Source organism: Micromesistius poutassou (assembly GCF_964030765.1).
Source record: "Micromesistius poutassou genome assembly, chromosome: 15".
Lineage (NCBI taxonomy): Eukaryota > Metazoa > Chordata > Actinopteri > Gadiformes > Gadidae > Micromesistius > Micromesistius poutassou.
In genome coordinates, this window is record NC_140285.1 from 8,934,792 (window position 1) to 8,957,187 (window position 22,396).

Genomic DNA, 22,396 nt, shown 5'->3' on the forward strand with positions numbered 1-22,396 from the left:
CTCTTTCTTCGACGGACAAAAGCTTATATGTAAACATGATGATCACTAATTGGATAATAAACTTGTTTTAGAAATGATGGATCGCGTTCCCGAACTAGATATTGATGTCTAATATGGTGTACATTCGAAAACGCTATAACACGATTTGCTGCAATAGCTTCACCCTAAAAGGCCGTGTAAAGATGGCGTCCTGGCGCCACGTGTTCAGGAGACTGCGATTGGCAGATGAACCGTCTTCATACTGTACGTCCCTGGAAATTCATCGACGAAAACACTTTCGCCCCAGCTGCTGTAAAGTTAAATATCATCAGTGTTTTCATTTGGGTTCAAAGCGGCTGCTTAATGAAAACAAAATTATCCAGCGGAATTATTCACAGTAAAATACAAAATAAAATACACAATTTGATCTCATTTTGGATATTTGAGATTGATCAAATAGAATGTGTTGACAGGAGGGGGAGAGAGGGAGAGAGATAAAGAGAAAGAGAAGTGGGAGTGCCGTGTCTCCTCCCCCCTCTGTTATCCTCAGATGAACTTATCATGTTGCCTCATAATGCTGCCTTTTTTTTCCCTTTTTTTTGTCGGAGGCAGCTGAGCTCACTTCCTGAAGACAGCCCCTACTTAGCTGATTGGTTGATATCTCGCTTGCCCAGCCGTAGCTGCAGTAAGGCAACAGGAAGTGCGCCTGCTCTGGCAGGAAACAACAACAGCAGCTCCATACTTGGACATGTAAGCATGCACACGTACTGTACATGTGCTTGCTGTAAATACTATAAATGTACGTTTACATAAATAAAACACATACACCACAAACATGTTTTGAATTAGAGGCAGCTTACAATGTGCACATGCTTCTGTACAACTCATTTAATAACTTCTGTTTAGTCTGCTGATTCAATGGGTTTTGGCACATTTAAATTAAAAAGGGTTGTTTAGTATTTAGTTTAGGAGAGAGAGCGGTAGGGAAAGAGAGAGGTTGACACACATTTTTCTTTGGTATTATTTGGCTGAGTTGGTATGTGTTGGCAAGCCCAGGGTAACTGGGGCAAGCACGCATAAGAGGAATCAAAACATTCAATACCATGGTGACCGCCCCGCTAACAAGTAGATACGAGATAAGTAGGACGAGATAATGAAAAAGTATTGGGTTATGCAGTCGGGCAGGAGACAGATAGAGGAGGGGAGAAGAGGTGAACACCAGAGGGTGGGCAGAGCCAGTGTATTCATGTTTTCTATTTATCTCACACACACACACACACACACACACACACAAAACGTGTGCATGCATTCACACACACATATACACACACACACACACACACACACACACACACACACAATGTGTGTCGCGCTGAAGAAAAACAACAACCAATCGAATCTTGACTGTGAAGAAGCGAAAAGTGGGCATTTATTCATGCGTGTGAAGGTGTTTCCTTGTGTCAAATAGATTGTGGGTTTGAAAGGCAAGGAATCTGTTATCACAAAAGAATTGCATCCTAACAGAACAGTGTGAAGAATCTCAATAGCCAGTATTAGCACTTCACATGTCTACCAGTCCCATGTCGCCTCTGGCTGGGCATTCGGTAACGCATTTCTGACGTCTTTATGAGCGCACACACACACACACACATGCATGTGGGTGAGTGTGAGGCCGCGCTCAAAGGCTCCTTGATGTGATAGCGCGGGTGTTTGTTTGCTGTATCATGTGCACCTTGTTCCCTTGTGTATGCATTAGGGTGCATACACATCATGTGTGGGTGAGTGTGTGTGCTTGTGTTTGTGTATCTGTGTATGTGTGTGTGTCTGATTGTGTGTGTGATTATGTGTGTGTGTCTTGGTAATGAGGATATGCAGCCCATCAGAGCGGGCACCATGCCAAGTGTGTACCAAGCAGGCTGGTCCCCCATCCCCCCCCCCCCCCCCCCCCCCCCCCCCCCGGCCCTGTCCCAACCCCCCCCCCCCCAGTCCCAACCCTCAGCCTTTAATGTAGAAGTCAGGGATCCTCAGGAAGCAAGGAAATGAAATGCCTGAATGGCACAACAATATCACTATGATGTTCTGCTGAGGATACGCTCCTTAGTACCCAATCCTCCACCCAGACCCCCAGATATTATTTATAGTTGGGCAAGTACAACATTGTTAAATACAGTTTTATTTTTATTTGATCGATTTTTGACAAGTAGATTGGATTCACTTTATACTTGCGCTAAACTTCGTATTCCAATTCGGTAAAACACTGTCTCACATTCTACGACACACACACACACACACGCACTCGCGCACACACACACACACACACACACACACACACACACACACACACACGGCACGACCACCCCCTTCCTCCCTTATTGAAATTCAGCCTGGCACTCAGACACACTGCCCATTCTTGGCACCTAGTGAGCGAAACACATGCGATAAAGAATTAGAGAGGCCGAGATTGAGAGATTGAGGGCTTGAGAGATTGAGAGAGAGAGAGAGAGACAGAGAGAGAGGAGATAGAGTGAGAGAGAGAGAAGGACTGAGGGAAAGATGCAGAAAAAGAGGAAGCTATAGAGTGTGTGTGTGTGGGGGGGGGGGCGTGTTCCTGTCACTGTTGTGTCTGTGCCAAGCGTCCGTCATGTCTCGTGGATCAAAAGACCAGGAAATCCACCGGTCGGTATTTCCCTGCCTTTTCTTCCTCTTCCTGTATACAGTAAAAATGTAGATCTATGTATATATACATATATACATATACATATAGATATACATATATACATAGTTAGACTAGAATAGAGTTCTGTGAGCAAGTTATTGCTGTGTGGATCGTTGCCAATATTGTTAATAGTCTAGTATTAGTAGTCTGTATTTGGAAATCTGCATAATAAGTGGATAGGAGGCAACTGTGGCCTTTGTTTAAGGGATTTCCATTGAATTGTTTCAACGGGGTGTTTTCCTTTTGAGGTATTTGGGAGAGGTTTAATAGTGATGATGACAGTCATTTGTAATTACATTCAGCAAACAGAGGTTATCGAGTGTAGCAGCCATTTTGATTATCTGACTTAGAGCAAGGAAGAGGATTTTGAATTGACCCTGACTCGAAACCAATGGACATTTAGTATTGCATGTACTTCGTCATTCGTCTCCAGATCTTTTTTTTTTTACTTGTAAAAAAGGTTGTGGTAATAATGTGCTACCAATATCCTATGTAATTATGATCATAAAACAGAAATACTTGACAGTAATAACATGCCTATTGATTCCATACTGTGTTTAACCACACACCAAAAAGCAGACGAGGCAAAAATAATAATAATCACAGAACAACCTCAGATATACAGATGAGCAGAAAAAATGTCTCGCTGTCATACCAAATAACACTACACTGTTAAAAAACATGTATTTGCCGTTCAGAGCAGGAAGAAGAATGTCTTTGTGTTAATGTAGCATTTTAAGACCGTAATTCCACCCTGACTGATGCACATGACGATCTGATAGGCAGATTAGGCTAGTTACAAATGGCAAATTTGTCGCTCCGTCTTATCTTTGTCTCGTTTGCAGGCTCTGCTCAGCTGCTTCCCTGGCATGTGTCACAGAGTTCTCCAAAACAAACACATCTACCACAGCTGAACCCCAGTTCTTTTCCATAATCAAAGTCCACATGTGCAGAACTGACAGACGCCACTCTTGCTCATATTGCTCCACTTACCGCATGGATTGCGTGCACGGAATTGGCTTTGGGTATTAAATCCTTCAACCAATTTGTTCATACACTACATATTGAGTAAAGAGTGAGAGACACATGGTGCAAAGATGACCTTTATCCAGAATCGACGGAAGACGTCTTGTCAAACCGTACGGAGAGTTTAAACGTATTAAATCATACCATCGTTCTGACCCAATTCCTTCACATGCTATACGTCACCGCTCCTGTCGCCATCTCTACCCCCTCACCTCCCTCAAGTACACCCCACCATCCCTCTCGGCATACCGGCAGTTATTGCTGAGGTAATGGCAGTGTAGGGTACTTTACATCAGCGGCTGGCATGGTCGGCAGGCATGGGCCTCACGCCAACGTTGTACCCCTCACCCGCGACCGCGCCCCCCCCCCTACCCCCACCCCAACCCAATAACCCATCCCATCCCTGCTGATCCCTGTCTGGGCTTTAGAGAGCCAGCCAGGGTCCTCTCCTGCATGTTAACAAGGAGCTAGTCTGGTCCAAGTTTCGGGATCTGTGCCTCTATGCAAATTCATGCAAAGCAGTGGCCACCCTCAATGCCCCTTCACTTAGTTCACCCACCCCACCCGCTATCGTCCCCGATCCAGGCCATGCTAGTCTGGCCCGTATTAACCCGTCAGTGCCACTACTGTCCAGCTAACCCAGTGTCCTACAGCTAACCCAGGGCCCTCCCCGAGAGGCTAGTGAGGTTCATCTCAGTAAGATACAAACTAAAAATAGTATATCTGGTTCAATATTGTATAAGAAATGTTTGAAATGCAGGACATGTAGTTGGCGGTCAGTGTTTAGTCGAACTAGGCAGGTGTAAGCGTGTAGGTTTAAAACTGGACTGCGTTTGGGCTGACCTCGGCTGACCTTTTACCTTCCTAACAACTTTGAGTGAGTTATTTAGTTTCCTCTTTGCACTACGATGGACCTTGTTCTCCGTGAGTGTTCAGTGTCCCCGGAAGTCGTACAACAGGTTGACGTTACAGTGTTCGAAAATATACTTAAAATGGCTGACACGTTAGGCGCCATTTTGTGGTTCCTTGTTTTGTTTAGGGTGCAGAATCCAAGCTTTGTATTCAATCAGAAGCAGCTGGTGGCAACCGTATTTGCAGGCATCTGTGTGTGTACGTGTGTGTGTGTGTGTGTACCTCCAGTCTGAGAGGCAGCAACCAGCCTACCCAGTGGCTACCCCACTGGAATGAGATCAGCTTTTTCGGCAAAAGAAACAGAAATAAATTTCTGGCACAGAGACGGGTGCCCTTTCTTTTTCTTTCGATCACATGCAGGAATCACAGGAAGACAGTGAGGTATTTTTGATGGGCTTTCGTTTCGTTACTCTATTACTATATAGTCTGTAAAATATTGCGGTGGATTGCCTTCTGTTTCATCATACACTGTGGCTGGCTTGTGGGCATGACGCGATCGATATTTCTTAAAATCTCGGCAGGTAGAGGTAGGCTGTGGTTCAATATAAAAATGTTCACTGGATTGACATGTATGGTGAGCTATTCCACAAAGCCATCATAGGAATGTGAGATAGGAGAAAATGTGGAAGATCTAATATGGCTTTCAATATTAGAATTGTAAATAATTGACCACTGAAACAATTCGATATAACCGTTTTTGTCTCTTTGTCTCTGTATCATTACAGGAATCTCATCTGTGAGGATCCTGGATGATACAACACAAGAATGCTGTCCTTGGGGCTGAGGTAGTAGATTGAATAGTTGTGGGGTTGTGCACCCCAATCTGAGATAACTATACAATCTACTGTCTTTCCTAAGGAGACAGCCAGGTCGGCCAATCCGCAGCTGCCATCTCTGAGTCAGCATCGCAGCCGCCCAATCAAATCATCTCTTTTATTTGTTCCTCCATGTCTTCATTCACAAACCGAACGACTGTGACTGGGACTAGATGGGGTCGTGTTCAGGTTCTTATGTGTTCTGTCGGGGTGAGGTAGTAGGTTGTATAGTTTGGTGGGAGGGATCAGCCCTGCTCAGGTGATAACTATACAGTCTATTGCCTTCCTTGAGGATCACACTAAACACATACAAAGGACCATCAACAGAAGAATAGCATTATTTCAACATCAACATATGATTAAGCAAATGGAAAATGTTTGTTCAGAACCATATTGTTTCATAATTGCTTTGTTTCATCAGTTATGCTTGTCATTCTAAATATTTTAAAGTTCAAAAGTTTAGGCTTTTCATTTTATTGTATTTTAACTGTGAATATTTTTGAATTTATTGATGTTCATAAATTATTTATGAACCCTTGATTAATAAAGTTTGATGGGTGACATATTGAAATGGATTCTCCCTGATCATTATGTGCCCCTAACCAAGGTTTGTGAAATCATCAACCAATGCCCTGCTGTCAGGGACTTTCCTGGAACAGCAGACTGTCTGACAAATGACAGAGAGAGTGGAACCTTATCATTGAAGAGAATGTATGACTGTAAATGGTTCAAACCTGCTTTCTATGTGTGTAAAGGTATATTATATGTTTTAAAACTAGGCCTAGCCTAATTGTTTATACTGTATTGAATTTATTTTTATGTCCAGGAGAATTACAAATAAAATGGATGAATATAATGTAGATCATACTTATTTATATATATATATATATATATACTATTCACATCATCAAGTCCTATTCTAAAGTTTGACCAGATGTACAAGGTAAGTTGTATACTGAGCTTAATGGAGATAATTGGAACTTAAGTATTAGGTATTTTGTGATGGTTTGTCTGTGAGTCGTTTTTTAGGAATACCTACTTTGTGATAACCTACAAACGATTGTTAGGGAAGTGCACCTTCTAGCGGATAAATATGTGTACAGCAAGAGTAGAGGTAATAAAGTGAGTAAATACCTACGTCCCAATAGGCCTGGAGGATTTAACCACAATAAATATATTTGATTACAGACGTTGACATGCTGCAACGCAGGGCACATAAATTATCTGTGTGGCCTACCACAAAGTGGGTTTAGAGAAAAGAGAACATTTATTTACCGCTCCATATTTACATTTTATATTGAAAATATATGCATATAGTAGGCTATTTACATACACATAGGTAGGCCTATATGTAAGTAAGCTACATTAATAATACAATGGCTTACAAAATATGACACATGTTTATGTTTGAGAGAAGACACGATAAGCTCCTCGTACTCTTTGCTGATCGGGTATACAGTATTAACAGCATGGACATGTATTTACCTTTGACACATGATCATGCATACGGATATTCTTCATTCACGTTTTTAACACCTTATGAACTTTTCTGATTAAATTGCAATGTAGCATATAACCTTCTGGTGTGAAAATAAAATGTATATTCACTATTCAAATCATAAAAAATGTGGTAATTTCCATTTACATTTAAGACCAAAAAACGACATTGCTTGACATTTTTCTTAATTCAAGGTCAAGTGAAATGTTGAATAGTAGGGGAATAGTATGTAGGCCTAAAGGTCACATATGGTTTTGGCGTTTAGGACTCAAAGGTTCTGGGGTGGATTAATCCTACTGCTGACTTCAACAGCTGGATTCACCGATTCAACGCTCTCCGTCCATCTGATTCTGCTGCTCGACCCGGCACGTTCACCACGCTGCTCCCCACAGCGACCGCTCATCACGGCGAGGACACGCCTCCAAATGTGGGCGTAGGCCTGCTGGATCTTTGGTATTCGGTAGGCATAGACCACCGGGTTGACTGCCGAGTTAGCGTGGGACAGGAGGATACCTGATGATGGCAAAAAGTATGTTGGTTTCATATTCTTTAGTATGTTTAAGTTTATGTTTGACTCTCCGAAATGTAGGCCTACTCGGTTCGAAACCCACCGCTTCAACTTACCTTAGGGTGTACTTATATCATAGCATTATAATAAATGGTAATCGAATACAATTAACACGAATTTCATGGGGAAAACTCATAAAAAACATTTGTGAAAACCGTTTAAAATAGATTTGCATGAGTAGTAGCCTATATCATCTTCAAAACATGTGTTAGATTTGAAAGCCTTGGCTACCTGCCTGTATACAAGGCTCCTTTAGTGACTGTCTGAGGACCCCAGAAGAGTAGCAGACAGTTCATCACATGCAGGGGCATCCAGCAGCCTGCGAAGAGGAAGAGCACCAAGGCCAGGGAGCAGGCCAGTCTTCTCTCCCTGAGCAAGGACACCCGTGCCTGGGGAGTGCTGTCTCGTAGACGCCCCTGGAGGCTCCAGAAGATCCGGACGTAGAGCAGGGTCATGGCCAGCAGGGGGAGCAGAACGCATCCCAGGAAGTTGAAGTAGACCATGAACGGCAGGGAGATCGTGGAGAGAAACGTGCAGGGTGGAGCGACCGGGACGGGCGATTCATACGATTCGTTCTTCCCGCATTGAGGAGCCATGGTGGAGAAGTTGTTCCAACCGAACAGAGGTGTGAAGCCCAGCACGCATGAAAGTGACCAGCAGATGGCGACAGTTAGCCATGTTCGGCTTGGTCTGGTCAGATTTTGATAACTGAGAGGGAGAAAAAATAAAAAGAGAGAGGGGGGGGGTAAATTTTGGCTCAGAGTTCAAACACCCCTGTCGCCACGTAGGATACTGTGGGTTTCGACAGACCCGTGTCTCTTACCTGAGCAGGGTCTGCAGGCGTAGGTGGCGGTCCACGGCGATGGCGAGCAGGGACAGCACCGAGGCCTGAGTCAGCACCAGAACCACGCAGCTCAGCAGCAGGCAGAGGTGAGGCGCCAGATGCACCCAGCCGTCCAGCAGCACGGCGAGCGGCACGGCAGCCACGCCCACAAGGAAATCAGCCACTGCCAGGGAAACCACGAAGCAGAAAGTTGGCTCGTGCAGGGCCCCCTTGATGCCAACGCACACAGCAAACACAACCAAGGCGTTGCCCAGGCAACAGACCAGCGCAATCAGCACCTCCAGGCCTGTGTAGACCACCCAAGTCCAGTCGGCCATCACTGAAAAACGAAGCTGAAGGGCGATGAAGAAACGTGAGATGTGTGATGTGTGGAAAGGTTTGTTAGATTTTTTTTTGCTGGAAGCGATGGTGAAAGAAACAGCGAATGGTCCCCTCAGGGAAACTGGTAATCACGGATTGGTCCGATGTGCGTGCTGCTGGTCGTTCCAACTCAAAGCTCCTGTACACAATCACGCAGAACAAGAAGAGAGAGGAGTAATGGGGAGATGGCTCTTTTTTTATAGGACAACGTGCATGCGCTGTTTTGTGGACTTGCAGACAGATAGACACTGCATAGATACACACTTGGTCTCTGAAGAGACACCATCTGTGTTCCATTAGTGAATTAAAGCCCTACCCCGACAATGGTCCAGGGTAGCTCCATGGGAAAAAGTGAGCCATAGGGCAGAAGCCCAAGTCTTGCTGTATGGTCAGAATCTGTTTTTATGGTCTTCATAGTCTATAGAAAGCAATTACTAGTACTTAAAGAGTACAGATGATTAATTGGCCTCATTGGCTCACTCTGACATGAATAAATAAATACATAAATAAATTGAATAATAATAATTGCTGTCTTTCCCAGGAAAAAATGTTAATGCATCTAGGGTCAACAGAGATGAAATATTATTGAATAAAAAAAATGAAAAATACACTTCAAAAACACTGGATTCTATCCTTTCAAGTAGTCCTGGATGGATTATTACATCCATTCAACCACTCAAAGACAGTTGTTTGGTTAACAACCGTGTGTGTGTGTGTGTGTGTTAGAGAAAATGAGAGGGTGTGTGTGTGTGTGTGTGTGTGTGTGTGCGTGTCACACGCATCCATGTGTGTGTGTGTGTGTGTGTGTGTGTGTGTGTTCGTCTGTGTGTTTTGTTTAGTGTGTGCAAGTTTATAGCAGTCTGTTGGGGGAATTGAGTTTATAGATGTTACTGATTAACTGGAGCCGGCCGTTGTTGACGCATGCTTACTTTGCATACCGTTATGGGATTGCATGTGGTGTGGATCTGCGTTCCACCTTGTGTTTGCATTATGCTCATTTGTGCAGTGTTTCTGTCTCTACATTGTCCAATGGATTATAACAACAATAACACACACTAAATTATATTATAGACCTTATTCTTAGATTTATTAAATCGTAAAAAAGTTTTTCCACACAAACAAAATATATTTCTACAAACAAATGTTTGTAAAGAAGCACATTAATGACACTATCTGCAATATCATGTTCACAAGAGAAGCCTTTGAATGTGTAGAAACAGCACTTTTCAAACTAAATTGCTCTACTTATAAAGTAGATGTTTTTTTTGTCACAACCTTTTCGATTTACTTAACGTTTAAAGCCAGGCGACTCATAGCGAGGCTAGCCTACCTCAAGCAGATTTCTCATAAAACAATGATATTGTTACATTTTCCCCACATCCCTATTTAAAAATTTAAAACACATTTTTGTGCTCCCTTCAGTGATAAGATAGACCTGTGTTCTACTGTGATTTCGGAGTCGCTTCTGGCTTTTTCTTTTTTCAAATACTCAGTATTTATTTGTGTTTGAAAAGGTAGGTCAGTGGAAACCATGGGTTGTAAGAAACACATAAGACACATTCCTAGCGTAACCACAGGAATTGATTGTAACGCGTGAACCCGGCTCCTTCAGCTCCTTTTTTGTCCTGTTTCTCCTACTCTAATTCCTCATGGTTCATCTCCCGCCCTGAAACGCGCTCTTCCTCTTCTCAAGAGTTCTTCCCACCCTTCCTTCCTCGCCGCCTCCTACGCCGCGTGCGAGTTCCCCCGCAGACCCTTCAGCGTTCCCTCGTTGAACTGGTACGTCAGCTTCCTCTTCACCTTGTAGATCTCCCCGGTGCGGGAGTAGTTCCTCAGCGCACGCGCCATCTTCTGGTAGGTCATGGTCTTGCGGTTCCCCTTGCGCCGGCCCCACAGCTGGGCCAGCCGCTCCTTGTTCTGCGAGGAGAACTGGAAGGTGCCCGCCGAGGACTGCACCCACCAGATGCAGCTCTGCATGGACGGCGTCTGGAGCATCTCAAACAGGAACTGGAACAGCCGCTCCTTCCTCTTCCCTGCAAGTACGGACAGCCGGCTGCTTCAGTGTGTGTGAGTGTGTGTGTGTGTGTGTGTGTGTGTGTGTGTGTGTGTGTGTGTGAGTGTGTGCGTGTGTGAGTGTGTGTGTGTGTGTGTGTGTGTGTGTGTGTGTGTGTGTGTGCGTGTGTGTGTGTGTGTGTGTGTGTGTGTGAAATGTATGTGTTGTGTTTGTGTGGGGGTGTTTGTCGTGTGCATGTGTGTATGTGTCTTTTTACTAGGGAGTACCTGAGAGGGGAACAAGAGGCAGTGGATCACATGTATTCTTTCCCTTCTTCTCATTGGTTAGAGACACAGAGTAGGGGTAGTCCTGGTAATGAGAATCGCTGGACTGGGATTCAGAATCACTGCATGTGTTCACATCATAGGAGTAGCCATGGTGGTCCTGAAACACACACACACACACACACACACACACACACACACACACACACACACACACATAAACACATGCGGTCTGGTCAGATCAATATTCAAAATTCAAATAAATATGTTGATATTTGGGTCGTCAAACATTTGGCCTTAATATGCGTAGTATAATTGAGGGTAATTGATTGTGTCTGAGTCATCTCTCATGTCTGAGTACATAAATTCTGAAATTTATGAATGTTGCTGTCTCCAAAGCGTCTGAACCCACCCAGTTGCCATGGGGACTGGGCCAGGTAGTATGATGTGGAACGTTCTCCTCATATTCGTCAGTGGGAGTATGAGGCCCACAGTACCACTCGTATGCATGTTGGCCCGACCAGCTGTTCTCTGAGGACAGAACCACAAACACGTCAGTTCTGACCATGCAAAGTCTGTGCACGCACGCACGCACGCACGCACGCACACACGCACACACACACACACACACACACACACACACACACACACACACACACACACACACACACACACTCCCCCTCCTCCTAATCCACTGCTGACCTATGATGTGAGGGTCCTGCTGGGAGTGTGTGTGGGCAGGCAGCGGTGTGGCGCTGGCCAGGGTGTCAGGCGTGTATGTCGGTTGGACTTCCAGCGAGTGCTCCTGCAGGTACTCCTCGATGACCTCCAGGTCCACCTCTGCAGAGGATGAGGCCGGGCATCCTTCTGCCCAGGAGGCCCGAGCAGTCCCACCCATCCCCACCTCAGTCACATAGGCCATCTGTTACAGGGAGACATAGAGAGAGGTCAATAGAGAGACATAGAGAGACACAGAGAGAGGTCAATAGAGAGACATTGACAGAGATATATAGAGAGGTCAATAGAGAGACAGAGAGAGATATAGAGAGAGGTCAATAGAGAGACATAGAGAGAGATATAGAGAGAGAGACATAGAGAGAGACAAAGAGTCATAGAGAGAGACAGAGAGACATTGAGAGAGACATAAAGACAGACATAGAGAGAGACATGGAGAGATATATAGAAAGAGAGATAGAGAGAGACATCGAAAGACATAAAAAGAGACAGAGAGAGAGACAGAGAAACAAAGAGAGAGAGGCATGGAGACAGACATAGAATGGGACATATTGAGAGACAGACACAGAGACAGACATAGAGAGAGACAAAGTGAGTGACAGTGGGAGACATAGAGAGAGACATAAAAACAGACATAGAGAGAGACATGGAGAGAGATAAAGAGAGAGAGTGTGAGAAAGCAAGGTAAAGGGACTATCAGATGACCATTCGAGGACAGTCAGTCTTCCCCTGAGCAGAGGTGTATAAAGTACTTGAAAAAAATAACTAAGTAAAAGTATAAGTACCATAACTGAAAATGACTTTATTAAAAGTTAAAGTCGTAGTAGCTCACATTAAATGTACTTAAGTATCAAAAGTATCTTGTGAAAAAATATACTCAAGTATCACAAGTATTTTATAGTACGCATGAAAAGAAGCAAAACAACCCAAAATGATTCTCCCCTTGTTTTTTATTTAACTTTTTCAGGTGAATGAAATGTGGTATAGAACTTTTTTTTCTTTTCTTCCAAAAGTATCCCATTACAATTACATTAAAATCTAATCTAGCCAGAGTGGTTAGGATACTAATCCACATGTTTACTATCAGTCACATTTTCACCACTGTAGATAAAACATGGTTAGCCAATTCGTATTACCTTGTTTAGTATCCTACTGACTGAGGTATCACACAGCTCATACAAATATAATATAACATATTTTAATTTGGAACGAGTAACGAGGTGGCAAATGTCAAAGTAACAAAGTAAAAGTATATTTTTTAACTTTTAAATGTAGTGAAGTAAAAGTAAAAGTCCTAAAGTAGTCCTAAAGTAGTAAAAAACTTTGTAAAGTACAAATCCTCAAAAAAAATACTTAAGTAGTGTAACGAAGCACATCTACTTCGTTACTATACACCTCTGCCCCTGAGCCTGGCTTAAAGTCAATACTGTGGACATCTTTTATTATGTAAATTATAATATATTGCCTAGAACCAGTAAGCCGTAAACATTTTGAATTAATTTCAATATCTTCTAAATGAGTCTAAATGAGTCCGATAAACTCCTGACCAACCAACAGTGGTCTTTGTGATGTTTATAGAGGTCACTGTCCACGCCACACGCCATACTCTATGCTTCTGGATGTTCATTGGTCGCTATAGTTGGACAACAACAACACTGTTCTTCTGAAGTATGGCTGCACTTTGACTGTCAAATTTATGCAAGTGCGAGTCATCTTTACTATCAGGATAACAGTGAGCTACAGTGTGGCGGATTTTAGAAACATAAAAAGAAAAGCAACAGTGAGTACCTGTTATAACTGGTCTAACTTGTATTTATTTTTGTCATGAATACCATGTTATACATGTATATGTAGCTATACTATTAGGTGAATAAGGTTATAAGTCAACTTTATTAAGACAACATGGTAACACATTCAAACTAACAAATAGCACACAATATGAGAAACAGATCAAACATTCCAAATCTACCTTAATCTAAATAAATAAATGATAATGATAATAATTCATAATATTGAAATTATTACATCAATTAATTAACTGGTTATTAATACATGTATTAATCAAAGGGGAGATAGAGACATATATAAATAATAAAGTATAGAAAGAGAAAGAAATGTGTACTCACCATCTCCAATCTAGCCAACATTCTTGGCAGTTGATCTGTTGAGGCAACCAAAAACAACACATTAGTAGACACTACACAAAATTCAAGTTTCTATTCTTCTCGTGCAGCCTCAATAGAAAAAAAAACGAATTTTCTTTCTCTTATATAATTTGATTTTATTCAGAACTTATTGTAAGATTAAACAAATGTGAATCCCTAATCATTTTTCAATGGAATTGAGACAGCAACACATGAGTTAGTGTGTCGCTGGGATCTGTACCTGGCTGAGTGCTGGAGTCACCTGATGGCGCTGTGAACGAAATATCCTAGAGCACGGAACGGTCTCTATCAGAGCAGATGGCGGTGGTCACTCTCCTTCACCTGTGAAATTGTTGATATATGATGTACTGGTTTGTTTGGTGCTCGCTTATATTATTTCACTCCTCCACCCAGCAGCAATAGCTCCTCCCTGTGAATATACACGTTATCAGCATGCACCTTTAACACAGGTGAAGGGTTGGCCACACCCCAACACCACCCATCCCCCCCCCCCCACTCGCCACCTGCAATCCCCTCGCCATGACTGTTTGTCTGTCTGTCTGCTGGTCTGTCTCCCTTCCTGTCTTGTCTGTTGACCTCCCTCTTGCTGGCTTGTATCATTTTTCTATTTGTGTGTCAATATCGTTGCATCTCGGTATTGTTTTTATTTTTTTTTTAGGAGCTGCATGGCAAGGGACAACAAAAGAAAACTGGTTCACTTTTTTGTACCTCACATGTCAACATATTTAGACACATCTAAGCAAACCGTTATGACTAGCATTGGCATGGCTGGGACTTGCACCTTTAGTGCAGGATCAAACCTTTAAGGCCGTTAAAGTTATTTTTCTGCCACATGTGGTGACTTATTCTTGTTGTGATAACTGAAAGAGTTTATGATCCGTGGTCAGGTCAACAGCTGTAGTCTAATTAGCCAGTAAGGTTATTGTCAGTGTGGGTTCGGATTGGCTCAAATGACTCGCAACTGATAGCACTGGTGCCCTGCTATGCATAATAGGGGCATAATAACTCTATGTCTGTCTTGTCTGCAACAAAAGCAGACTAGCCTGGAATTTCTCTTTTTAAACTTTTTGTAAATTTTAATTAAATGAATGAAAAAATTACGCAGGGGAACTCTTTAGTTTGTCCTACATCACTCACAAAGTGGTAATCATTAGTAATGCATTTACTTCAATAACTTATCTTTAGTGTAGAAATGAATCATCCCAAATATTGCCACCATGAAAGCCACTATGCCATTATGAAATATTGCCAGTGGCCTGTATGTGTCACGGAATCCATCGTAAAACCAACACAGGGATTGAACAAAGATATATAGTTTGGGGTCAGATGGGGCACTAGGGGAAAGCGTATTAGAATGGTGATTGCAGGCGATGGAATAAATAATGGCAGTAGAAATGTACTTAGTGTAGGATAAAAAAGGCTTATCAGGGGCTAAGAGCAGTTGAGGGTGAGCAACTGAAATCCATTATCTTAAATGAGACAACAAATGTAAGTAAAACCAATTTTATCTTGCCATCAAGAATGGCTCAAATATTGTGCCTGAATGTGTTCCATATGTTGTGACATCACTTTAAAATGTTACATAAAGTTGTGATATGTAACATTTCCAAGTCAAAATAAAAAAATATATATTTGACTAATGTTATGAATTTTGTTGAGTACTTACATTATCAAATTACCAAATGTTTCCAATGTTAAAACTCATCTAAACTGCAAAGTGTACCCGGCAAACAACGGGTCAATCCATCAAGGGAATGTTTCTCTACATTTATTCAGACTGACTTTTGCCAACTCTGTAGATTGAACAACAGGGCTTGTAAATCAGAATGCATCATGGGTTTTTCTTGGGTGATATTTCACCATTTTGAGAGGACTGAAGAGTTGCAGTAATGCAAAATCCTGAATAAACGTAAATATACCGCATCCCAGGCTAATCAAAGCGTTGATTTGCCATGTCTCGCACGAGAAACGCTGCGGCTGTTTCAAACACAGCAATGTCATCCGATAATGACTAATAATTTCACGATTAATTACAAAACAATGACAAAACACCATGACTACCATTAACATTCCTATGATTCCATACTTCCGTAATGGAGGTGTGGTCATTGTGATTTGACGTCACACTGTACAAGCCCAATCTCGACAGGCAGTCCAAAGCTATTGGTCAATTGAGCTTCTTGTTCCTCCTTTCGGACAAATCCACCCAATCACAGCTGAAGCGGCACCCGATTGGCCTACCCAAATTAAGCATTTTGTACAACAAATGAGAGCCAGGAGAGTCGAGGCTATATAGTTTCACTTAGGGTTCCTAAACCTTTTTATACTGAGGTCCAGTATTTGACATATTGCTCCAAAAAAGAACATCAGTTTTATTAATAGACAATAAGTATATCTGTGATGCTGGTAGAACTATTCTTAAACAGTTGTACAGCATCACAGGGGTACTTATTGTGCCAACTCCAATTCCAACAAATCCATCAAATCCAGCAACCAGGGCCGGCGATTGCCATAGGCCAGGGCGCCAAAATGTGACAACCGCAACCCCCGCCCCCGCCACTAATCACACCAGTCCGTAATCCCGGTAATCTCTCCCCCCCCCCGTCAACAATTACGCAAGCCCGCAATTCCGTACCAGGAGGGGGGCGCTCTGAGGGGGTCTCGCCTAGGGCGCAATTCAGTGTAGAACCGACCCTGCCAGCAACAAAATCGATTTCCATATTAAAAATATAATGGCCCATGAACAGGCAAGCAATTTTTTTTTTTTTCTTTTTTTTTACGTTTCATTTCCAAATCTCTGCGGTCCAATGGCCAATGACCTGCAGCCTGGTACCAGTCCACGGCCCACTGGTTGAGAACCCCTGGTTCGCCAGTTAAATTTACGTCTGGTTTGACTCAAATATTATAAATATATATATATATATATATATATATAAAAAACAAACATTACTTGTTATTTGCCATGTATCCAAAATCAAATGAGGTAGTTTCAATTGATTCAAAGAGCACTAGTCACGATGCTAACACTAACACTCACTCGATGATGAAATATTATTTCAAACTTTTGTTTTTCACTTTACATCTGGACACCTTTCACTGCCAATTTTTTCTGGTCTGGTTTTTCAGGGCTAGGGTCTGGTTGTTTCATAAATATATGGCCTGTAAAGCCAGACTATAACTGTGATTAAGGGCTGCTCAAATTGGATCTGTATGTTTGTGTATGTGCATGAATTAATAACTCACCAATACCATGGCAGCTGAGCTAAGCACGTGATTTCGAAAAGAACGAGGGAAAATCTGACCATCTGGGATAGGCTGCCTATGCAAAGCTCCCCCTCTCTCTGCCCCTGTCACTCTCTCTCATGCTGGACCTGTTTCTCACACAGATAATTCTGTGTGATTGCTCTCCTTTGCTTGTTTGAACAAATGACATCCCCCAAGTGCCCACAGTCCCATTGACAAGCACTGGTACAAAGAAAGACCAGTACACAAAGTGTTTAACTGTTGCCCACTTGCAAATGATGCCAAGACAAGCAGTGTATATTATTGGCAAAGGTACAACTGCTTTCTGTTTGCTTTTGTTAATGACCGGGTAGTGCAACCGGTTCCACAAGGGGTAGAAATAACTTAAAAGTTATAATAACTCAAAGTTGTGTTGAATTTCCAGAAATGATGCTGATTTAACCCTAAAAATTATCAGATAACAACATTTATATATGTGTACATATATATATATATATATATATGTGTGTGTGTGTATTAATTTATACTAGAGAATCATTTATCATTATTTCACTGATCATAAACAACACCTTGTTGTTTCCTTTTGATATATGGTACAAAAAAAAGATTTAAAACTTATAGTTTCAACAAAAGTATTGTATAGTTTAAAAGAGACAAAAATCTCTGTGTGAGTTAAATTCAAGAGCATTACCATCAGCCCCAGTGAGTGGAAGGGCACACTCATGCACACACACACACACACACACACACACACACACACACACACATCATCGGCGATCACTCGGAGTAGAGTATGATGGTCCTCCTGGGGTCTCCTTCTTGTGGGTCCTCGGATGGCTAAAGAGGCCAATTCTGGAGCCACAACCTTTATTGCAGTGTGGGCATGGATGTGAGCTGCCAGGGGTAGGGTATGGGGGGGGGGGGGGGGGGGGGGGGGGGGGAGGGGGGGGGCTGTTTGGTGGTGAACCTCTCCTTCCTTTGCTGCTGCTTGAGTTTTGCAGCCTGTTGGAGTTGGTCCTCATGGAAAGTGGCACCTTCTTGCAGGCAGTTTCTCCAGGTGGATCTGTGTCGTGCCTATCCTTCCAGTTTAAACTGTTAATGTTTAATTTTTTTAGGAGTATCAGGCATTCGTATGACGTGGCCTGTCCATCGCAGCTGGTGCTTTGTGATAAAGGTGCTGATGGTGCTGATTTGTGATAAAGGTGCAGAAAGATTGAAATTTGAAAATTGAAAGAAGTAGATGCAATTTCCTGCATTCTGGTGCATTTTACCATGTTTTTAGATTTAAAATGATCTCCCTCTTTCATTGATTTTCCTTGGAGCTGGCATGGTCTGCAATTACTGACTACTATCATGTTATTTATATATATATATATATATATATATATATATTTATTTATTATTATTATTATATTATTATTATTATTATATATATTTTAACAGCCATTGAAAATGTTTACATGTCTTGATGATATATAGGCTAGGTTTTTAATACAACAAAGTAGGCTATTAGGCACGAATATTTGATCTTTGTGACTTTGAATATTGCTAATGCCAGAGAATGTCTCATAAGGGTGCTAACATTCTTATCAGAAAAGCTGGCTGTGTTTGGCCATGGGAGAACACAATTTAGCTGTTTGGCCACTCAATGGAAAACTTGGGCAACTCTGACTTTCCTCTTCTTCGGAAAAAAAAAGTCCTTATGTCCATCTCGTGTCGCTGTCGTTGATCCGACTCTCAACATAGGCTTGCTTCGGTCGGCTTCGGTGCGCGTTTTGAATGCGTGCGTGATACTGCTTTGTGTGTTAAAAAAAACAGGAAAACACAAGTGGATTTCTATTTATATGGGTATTCCCCCTACTGATAAAGTGGAACGGATTTGATTGTGAAGCGATGGAAAGAACGCTGGACTAGTAGACCAGTCATGCACTAATATTTTTGCCAAATGTGGGGGGGTCGAAATGACATTTTTTCAAGGGTGGGGGGGACATGTCCCCCCCCAATAATATTATGGTGACGCCCACGTGTGTATGTTTGCATCATCCAGGATGCTGATGTTTGTCCGCTTCTCTTCCCAGCTGACACGCAGGATTTTTCTGAGGTGTCTCAGATGGTAGGACTCCAAAGCTCTTAGATGCCTGCTGTATGTTGCCCATGTCTCTGCGCCATAGAAGAGTGCGGGTAGGATGGCTGCTTTATATAAAAGCAGCTTGGTCCTTGCAAGCAGGTCGGGATTCTCAAAGACCCTTTTGCGGAGCTTTGCAAAAGCTCCACTTGCACAGCAGATTCGGTGTTGTATTTCACTGTCAATGTCTGCTTTTGAGGAGAGGTGGCTACCCAGATATGGTTAGTGGTCCACATTCTCAGGGCATTTATTTGCAATTGTTATTGTCGGCGGAGGTGCAAAGGTGTCTGGTGGGGGCTGGTGGAGAACCTTGGTCTTTTTGATGTTCAGGGTCAGTCCAAGGAGCTTGTAAGCCCTAGCAAAAGCATTGAGTGTGGCCTGTAGATTTTCTTCTGTGTGGGCCACAATAGCATTGTGATCTGCATATTGCAGCTCCATGATGGAAGAGTGTGAGAGCTTTGATTTGGCTTTAAATCTGTTTAGATTGAACAGTTTGCCATCTGTTCTGAAGACAAACTGGACACCGGTAGGTAGATTGTTACCAATGAGGTGGAGGACAGCTGCTATAAAGATTGTGAAGAGGGTGGGGGCAATAATGCAGCCTTGTTTGACTCCAGTTTCAACCTTTAAAGGTTCAGTCTCAGAGCCTTTGCAGAGGACAGCTGCTGACATGTTGTCATGGAGGAGTCTCAGGATCCTGATGTACTTTTCTGGGCACCCACACTTGGATAGGATTGTCCAGAGGGCCTGACGGTTGACTAGTTGAAAGCTATTGTGAGATCTATGAAGGCCATGTATAGTGATTGTTTTTGTTCCTTGCATTCTTCTTGTAGCTGTCTGGTTGTGAAGCTCATGTCAGTCGTGCCACGGGCAGGACGGAAGCCACACTGTGTTTCAGGGAGTATCTCCTCTGATAGAGGGAGGAATCTCTTAAAAAGAATGCGGGTAATGATCTTCCCGGTGGTAGATAGGATGAGATTCGCCTGTAGTTTCCATAATCTGCTTTGTCACCTTTCTTGAAAAGGATGACAATCAGTGCATCCCTGAGGTCTGATGGTATCACCTCCTGGTCCCAGATCTTCCTAATGAGGGCATGTATGTGCTGATGGAGGTTAGCCCCTCCGGCCTTCAGGATTTCTGCAGGAATCCCATCAGGGCCGGTGGCTTTGCTGTTGTGCAGTGCTGAGATGGCATCACAGACCTCCAGCAGGCTTGGTGGATCACCCATGCCTTCCTTCACTGGGTATTGGGGGACACTGTTAAGGACCTCCTCCTCGACTGTTGTTCTCTGGTTTAACAGATCCTCAAAGTGTTCCTTCCAGCGTGCCTTGACCTCCTCCTCTGTTTTCAAGATGTTCCTTCTGTCTTTCGACCAGAGGGGGTTGGATGGGGGTGGCACTAATCCCCTGGTGTCTCCTATGCCTGCCAGATGTTGGATTTCCTGTGCTTTTTCTGTCCACCATTTGTTTTTGAGTTCCCTTACTCTGCGCTGAACAATGGCCTTAGCAGTGGAGTGAGCTTTCCTTTTGGTTTGGCAAGTGATGTCCTTCTGCCATGCACAAAAGGCCTGCCATTTTTTGGAAATAAGATGTTCGATTTCCTGGTCATTATCATCAAACCAGTCCTGGTGCCTCTTAGATTTAAGACCCAGAACTGCCTGTCCAGTCGTAAGGATGGTGGATTTCAGCAGGCTCCAATGTAATTCTGTGTCGTCAGGGTACTCTGGTGGTAGGCTATCACATAATGCAGCTTGAAGGAGCTCTTGAGTGCCAGGTGTTTCAAGATTCTTGATGTTTATGGTGGGACGGCATTGCTTTTTCCTCCCTCTTCTTTTGGGCATGAGTCTGATGGCCATGGATGGGCGGATGAGACGATGGTCTGTCCAACATCCATCCATACTGGTCATTGCTCTTGTGAGATGTACATCATGTACGTCTGTCCCTGGTTCGAACAATAACGTAGTCGATTAGATGCTAATGCTTGGATCGGGGGTGCATCCAGGATGTTTTGAATTTATTTTTTTGCCTGAAAAGGGTGTTGGTGACAGAGAGATTGTGTGATTGTGACGTTTTTACACTCCCAAATATGCCGTCTTATGCATGCCTTTTTCGCGGCACAGTCCGTTCTTTAACACTGCCCGAGGTAAATGGGTGGTGGGATGGTGAAATACGCAAGCTGCTGACCATCATGGGAGAGAAGGTGATGCAGTCGCAGAATGCATTAAACAAAGACGTTGAAAGATGGTGCGATCTACGAGAAAGACACAGAGGAACTGTCCTTACGAGGCTTTTGGTCGATATAAAAAACAAGTGGTCAGCAAGAATATGCTCGTTTTTTATTTACTTTTTTGATTTGCGCCTGTAGCCTACACTCAGACGTAAACTCATTCTTGCATGCAGGTGTCTTCATTCATAAAAAAAAAAAACATTCAGGAGTATGCAAATTATTCTAAAGAGGTCTAGACTCTGTGCGTAGCCCCGCCTTCTCCAGTGAACCATTAAAGCCCGCGCCGTGATGGACGGGGGATTTCACCCCCTCAGTTTTACACAGGCAACTTGAAATAAGACGGTGAAATTGCCGGGCGTGCAAAGCCGCGACCGAACCGGCTTGGCAGTGAAAAAAGGCCCACCCACACACACACACACACACACACACGCGCGCGCGCACACACAAACCAACAGCAACACTATCACAGTGAGGTGCAGAGCATCAGGTACTATTTGACTGGATACTGTAAGACACAAAACCTTAATACGGACACATATATTTTGTTCCTGTTCACTCTCTGTCTCTGCATTGGCGAGTTCACTTAATGATGGGAGCAGCAACATCAGCTGGTGGTGTAGTTCAATTTTTTCTTTCTTTCTGCAGAAACAGACCAGAGGGAGGTGTGTTTGGGGAAACCCCCCACCGGGAGAGCAGGACTGAGTGCGATTGAGTGGCGGTTTGCTGCACCTGCAGCAGCCTGCAGACTGATAAGGTCCCAGAGATATGAGGACGACTGACAAGATGAGACGAGACAGGTTACATTACAACCCGCTCAGTGGGAGTTGCCATGCAACCACGCTTCATGGCTTTTAGAAAAAACACAACTTACAACCACCAATATTTTGGAAAGTCTTGACAGCTAAAA

The 22,396-nt window shown here is 43.1% G+C and overlaps 2 protein-coding genes across 2 annotated transcripts; both read right to left on the minus strand.

Annotated features, from left to right (window-relative positions):
- Nucleotides 1–6,569: 6,569 nt before the first annotated feature.
- LOC311360130 (adenosine receptor A1) lies at nucleotides 6,570–8,740 on the minus strand. Its single transcript, XM_084480230.1, has 3 exons — nucleotides 8,338–8,740; nucleotides 7,750–8,222; nucleotides 6,570–7,459 (listed from the first exon to the last, which is right to left on the minus strand). The coding sequence occupies exons 1-3, from the start codon at nucleotides 8,673–8,675 to the stop codon at nucleotides 7,215–7,217; spliced, it is 1,056 nt and encodes a 351-aa protein (XP_084336356.1). The 5' UTR covers nucleotides 8,676–8,740; the 3' UTR covers nucleotides 6,570–7,214.
- A 1,703-nt stretch (nucleotides 8,741–10,443) lies between these two features.
- On the minus strand, nucleotides 10,444–13,877 carry LOC311359347 (uncharacterized protein; the record flags this gene model as incomplete). Its single annotated transcript, XM_084479354.1, has 5 exons — nucleotides 10,444–10,751; nucleotides 10,999–11,155; nucleotides 11,408–11,519; nucleotides 11,691–11,917; nucleotides 13,857–13,877. 5 exons carry the CDS (start codon nucleotides 13,875–13,877, stop codon nucleotides 10,444–10,446), a joined length of 825 nt encoding a protein of 274 aa, XP_084335480.1.
- Nucleotides 13,878–22,396: the final 8,519 nt, after the last annotated feature.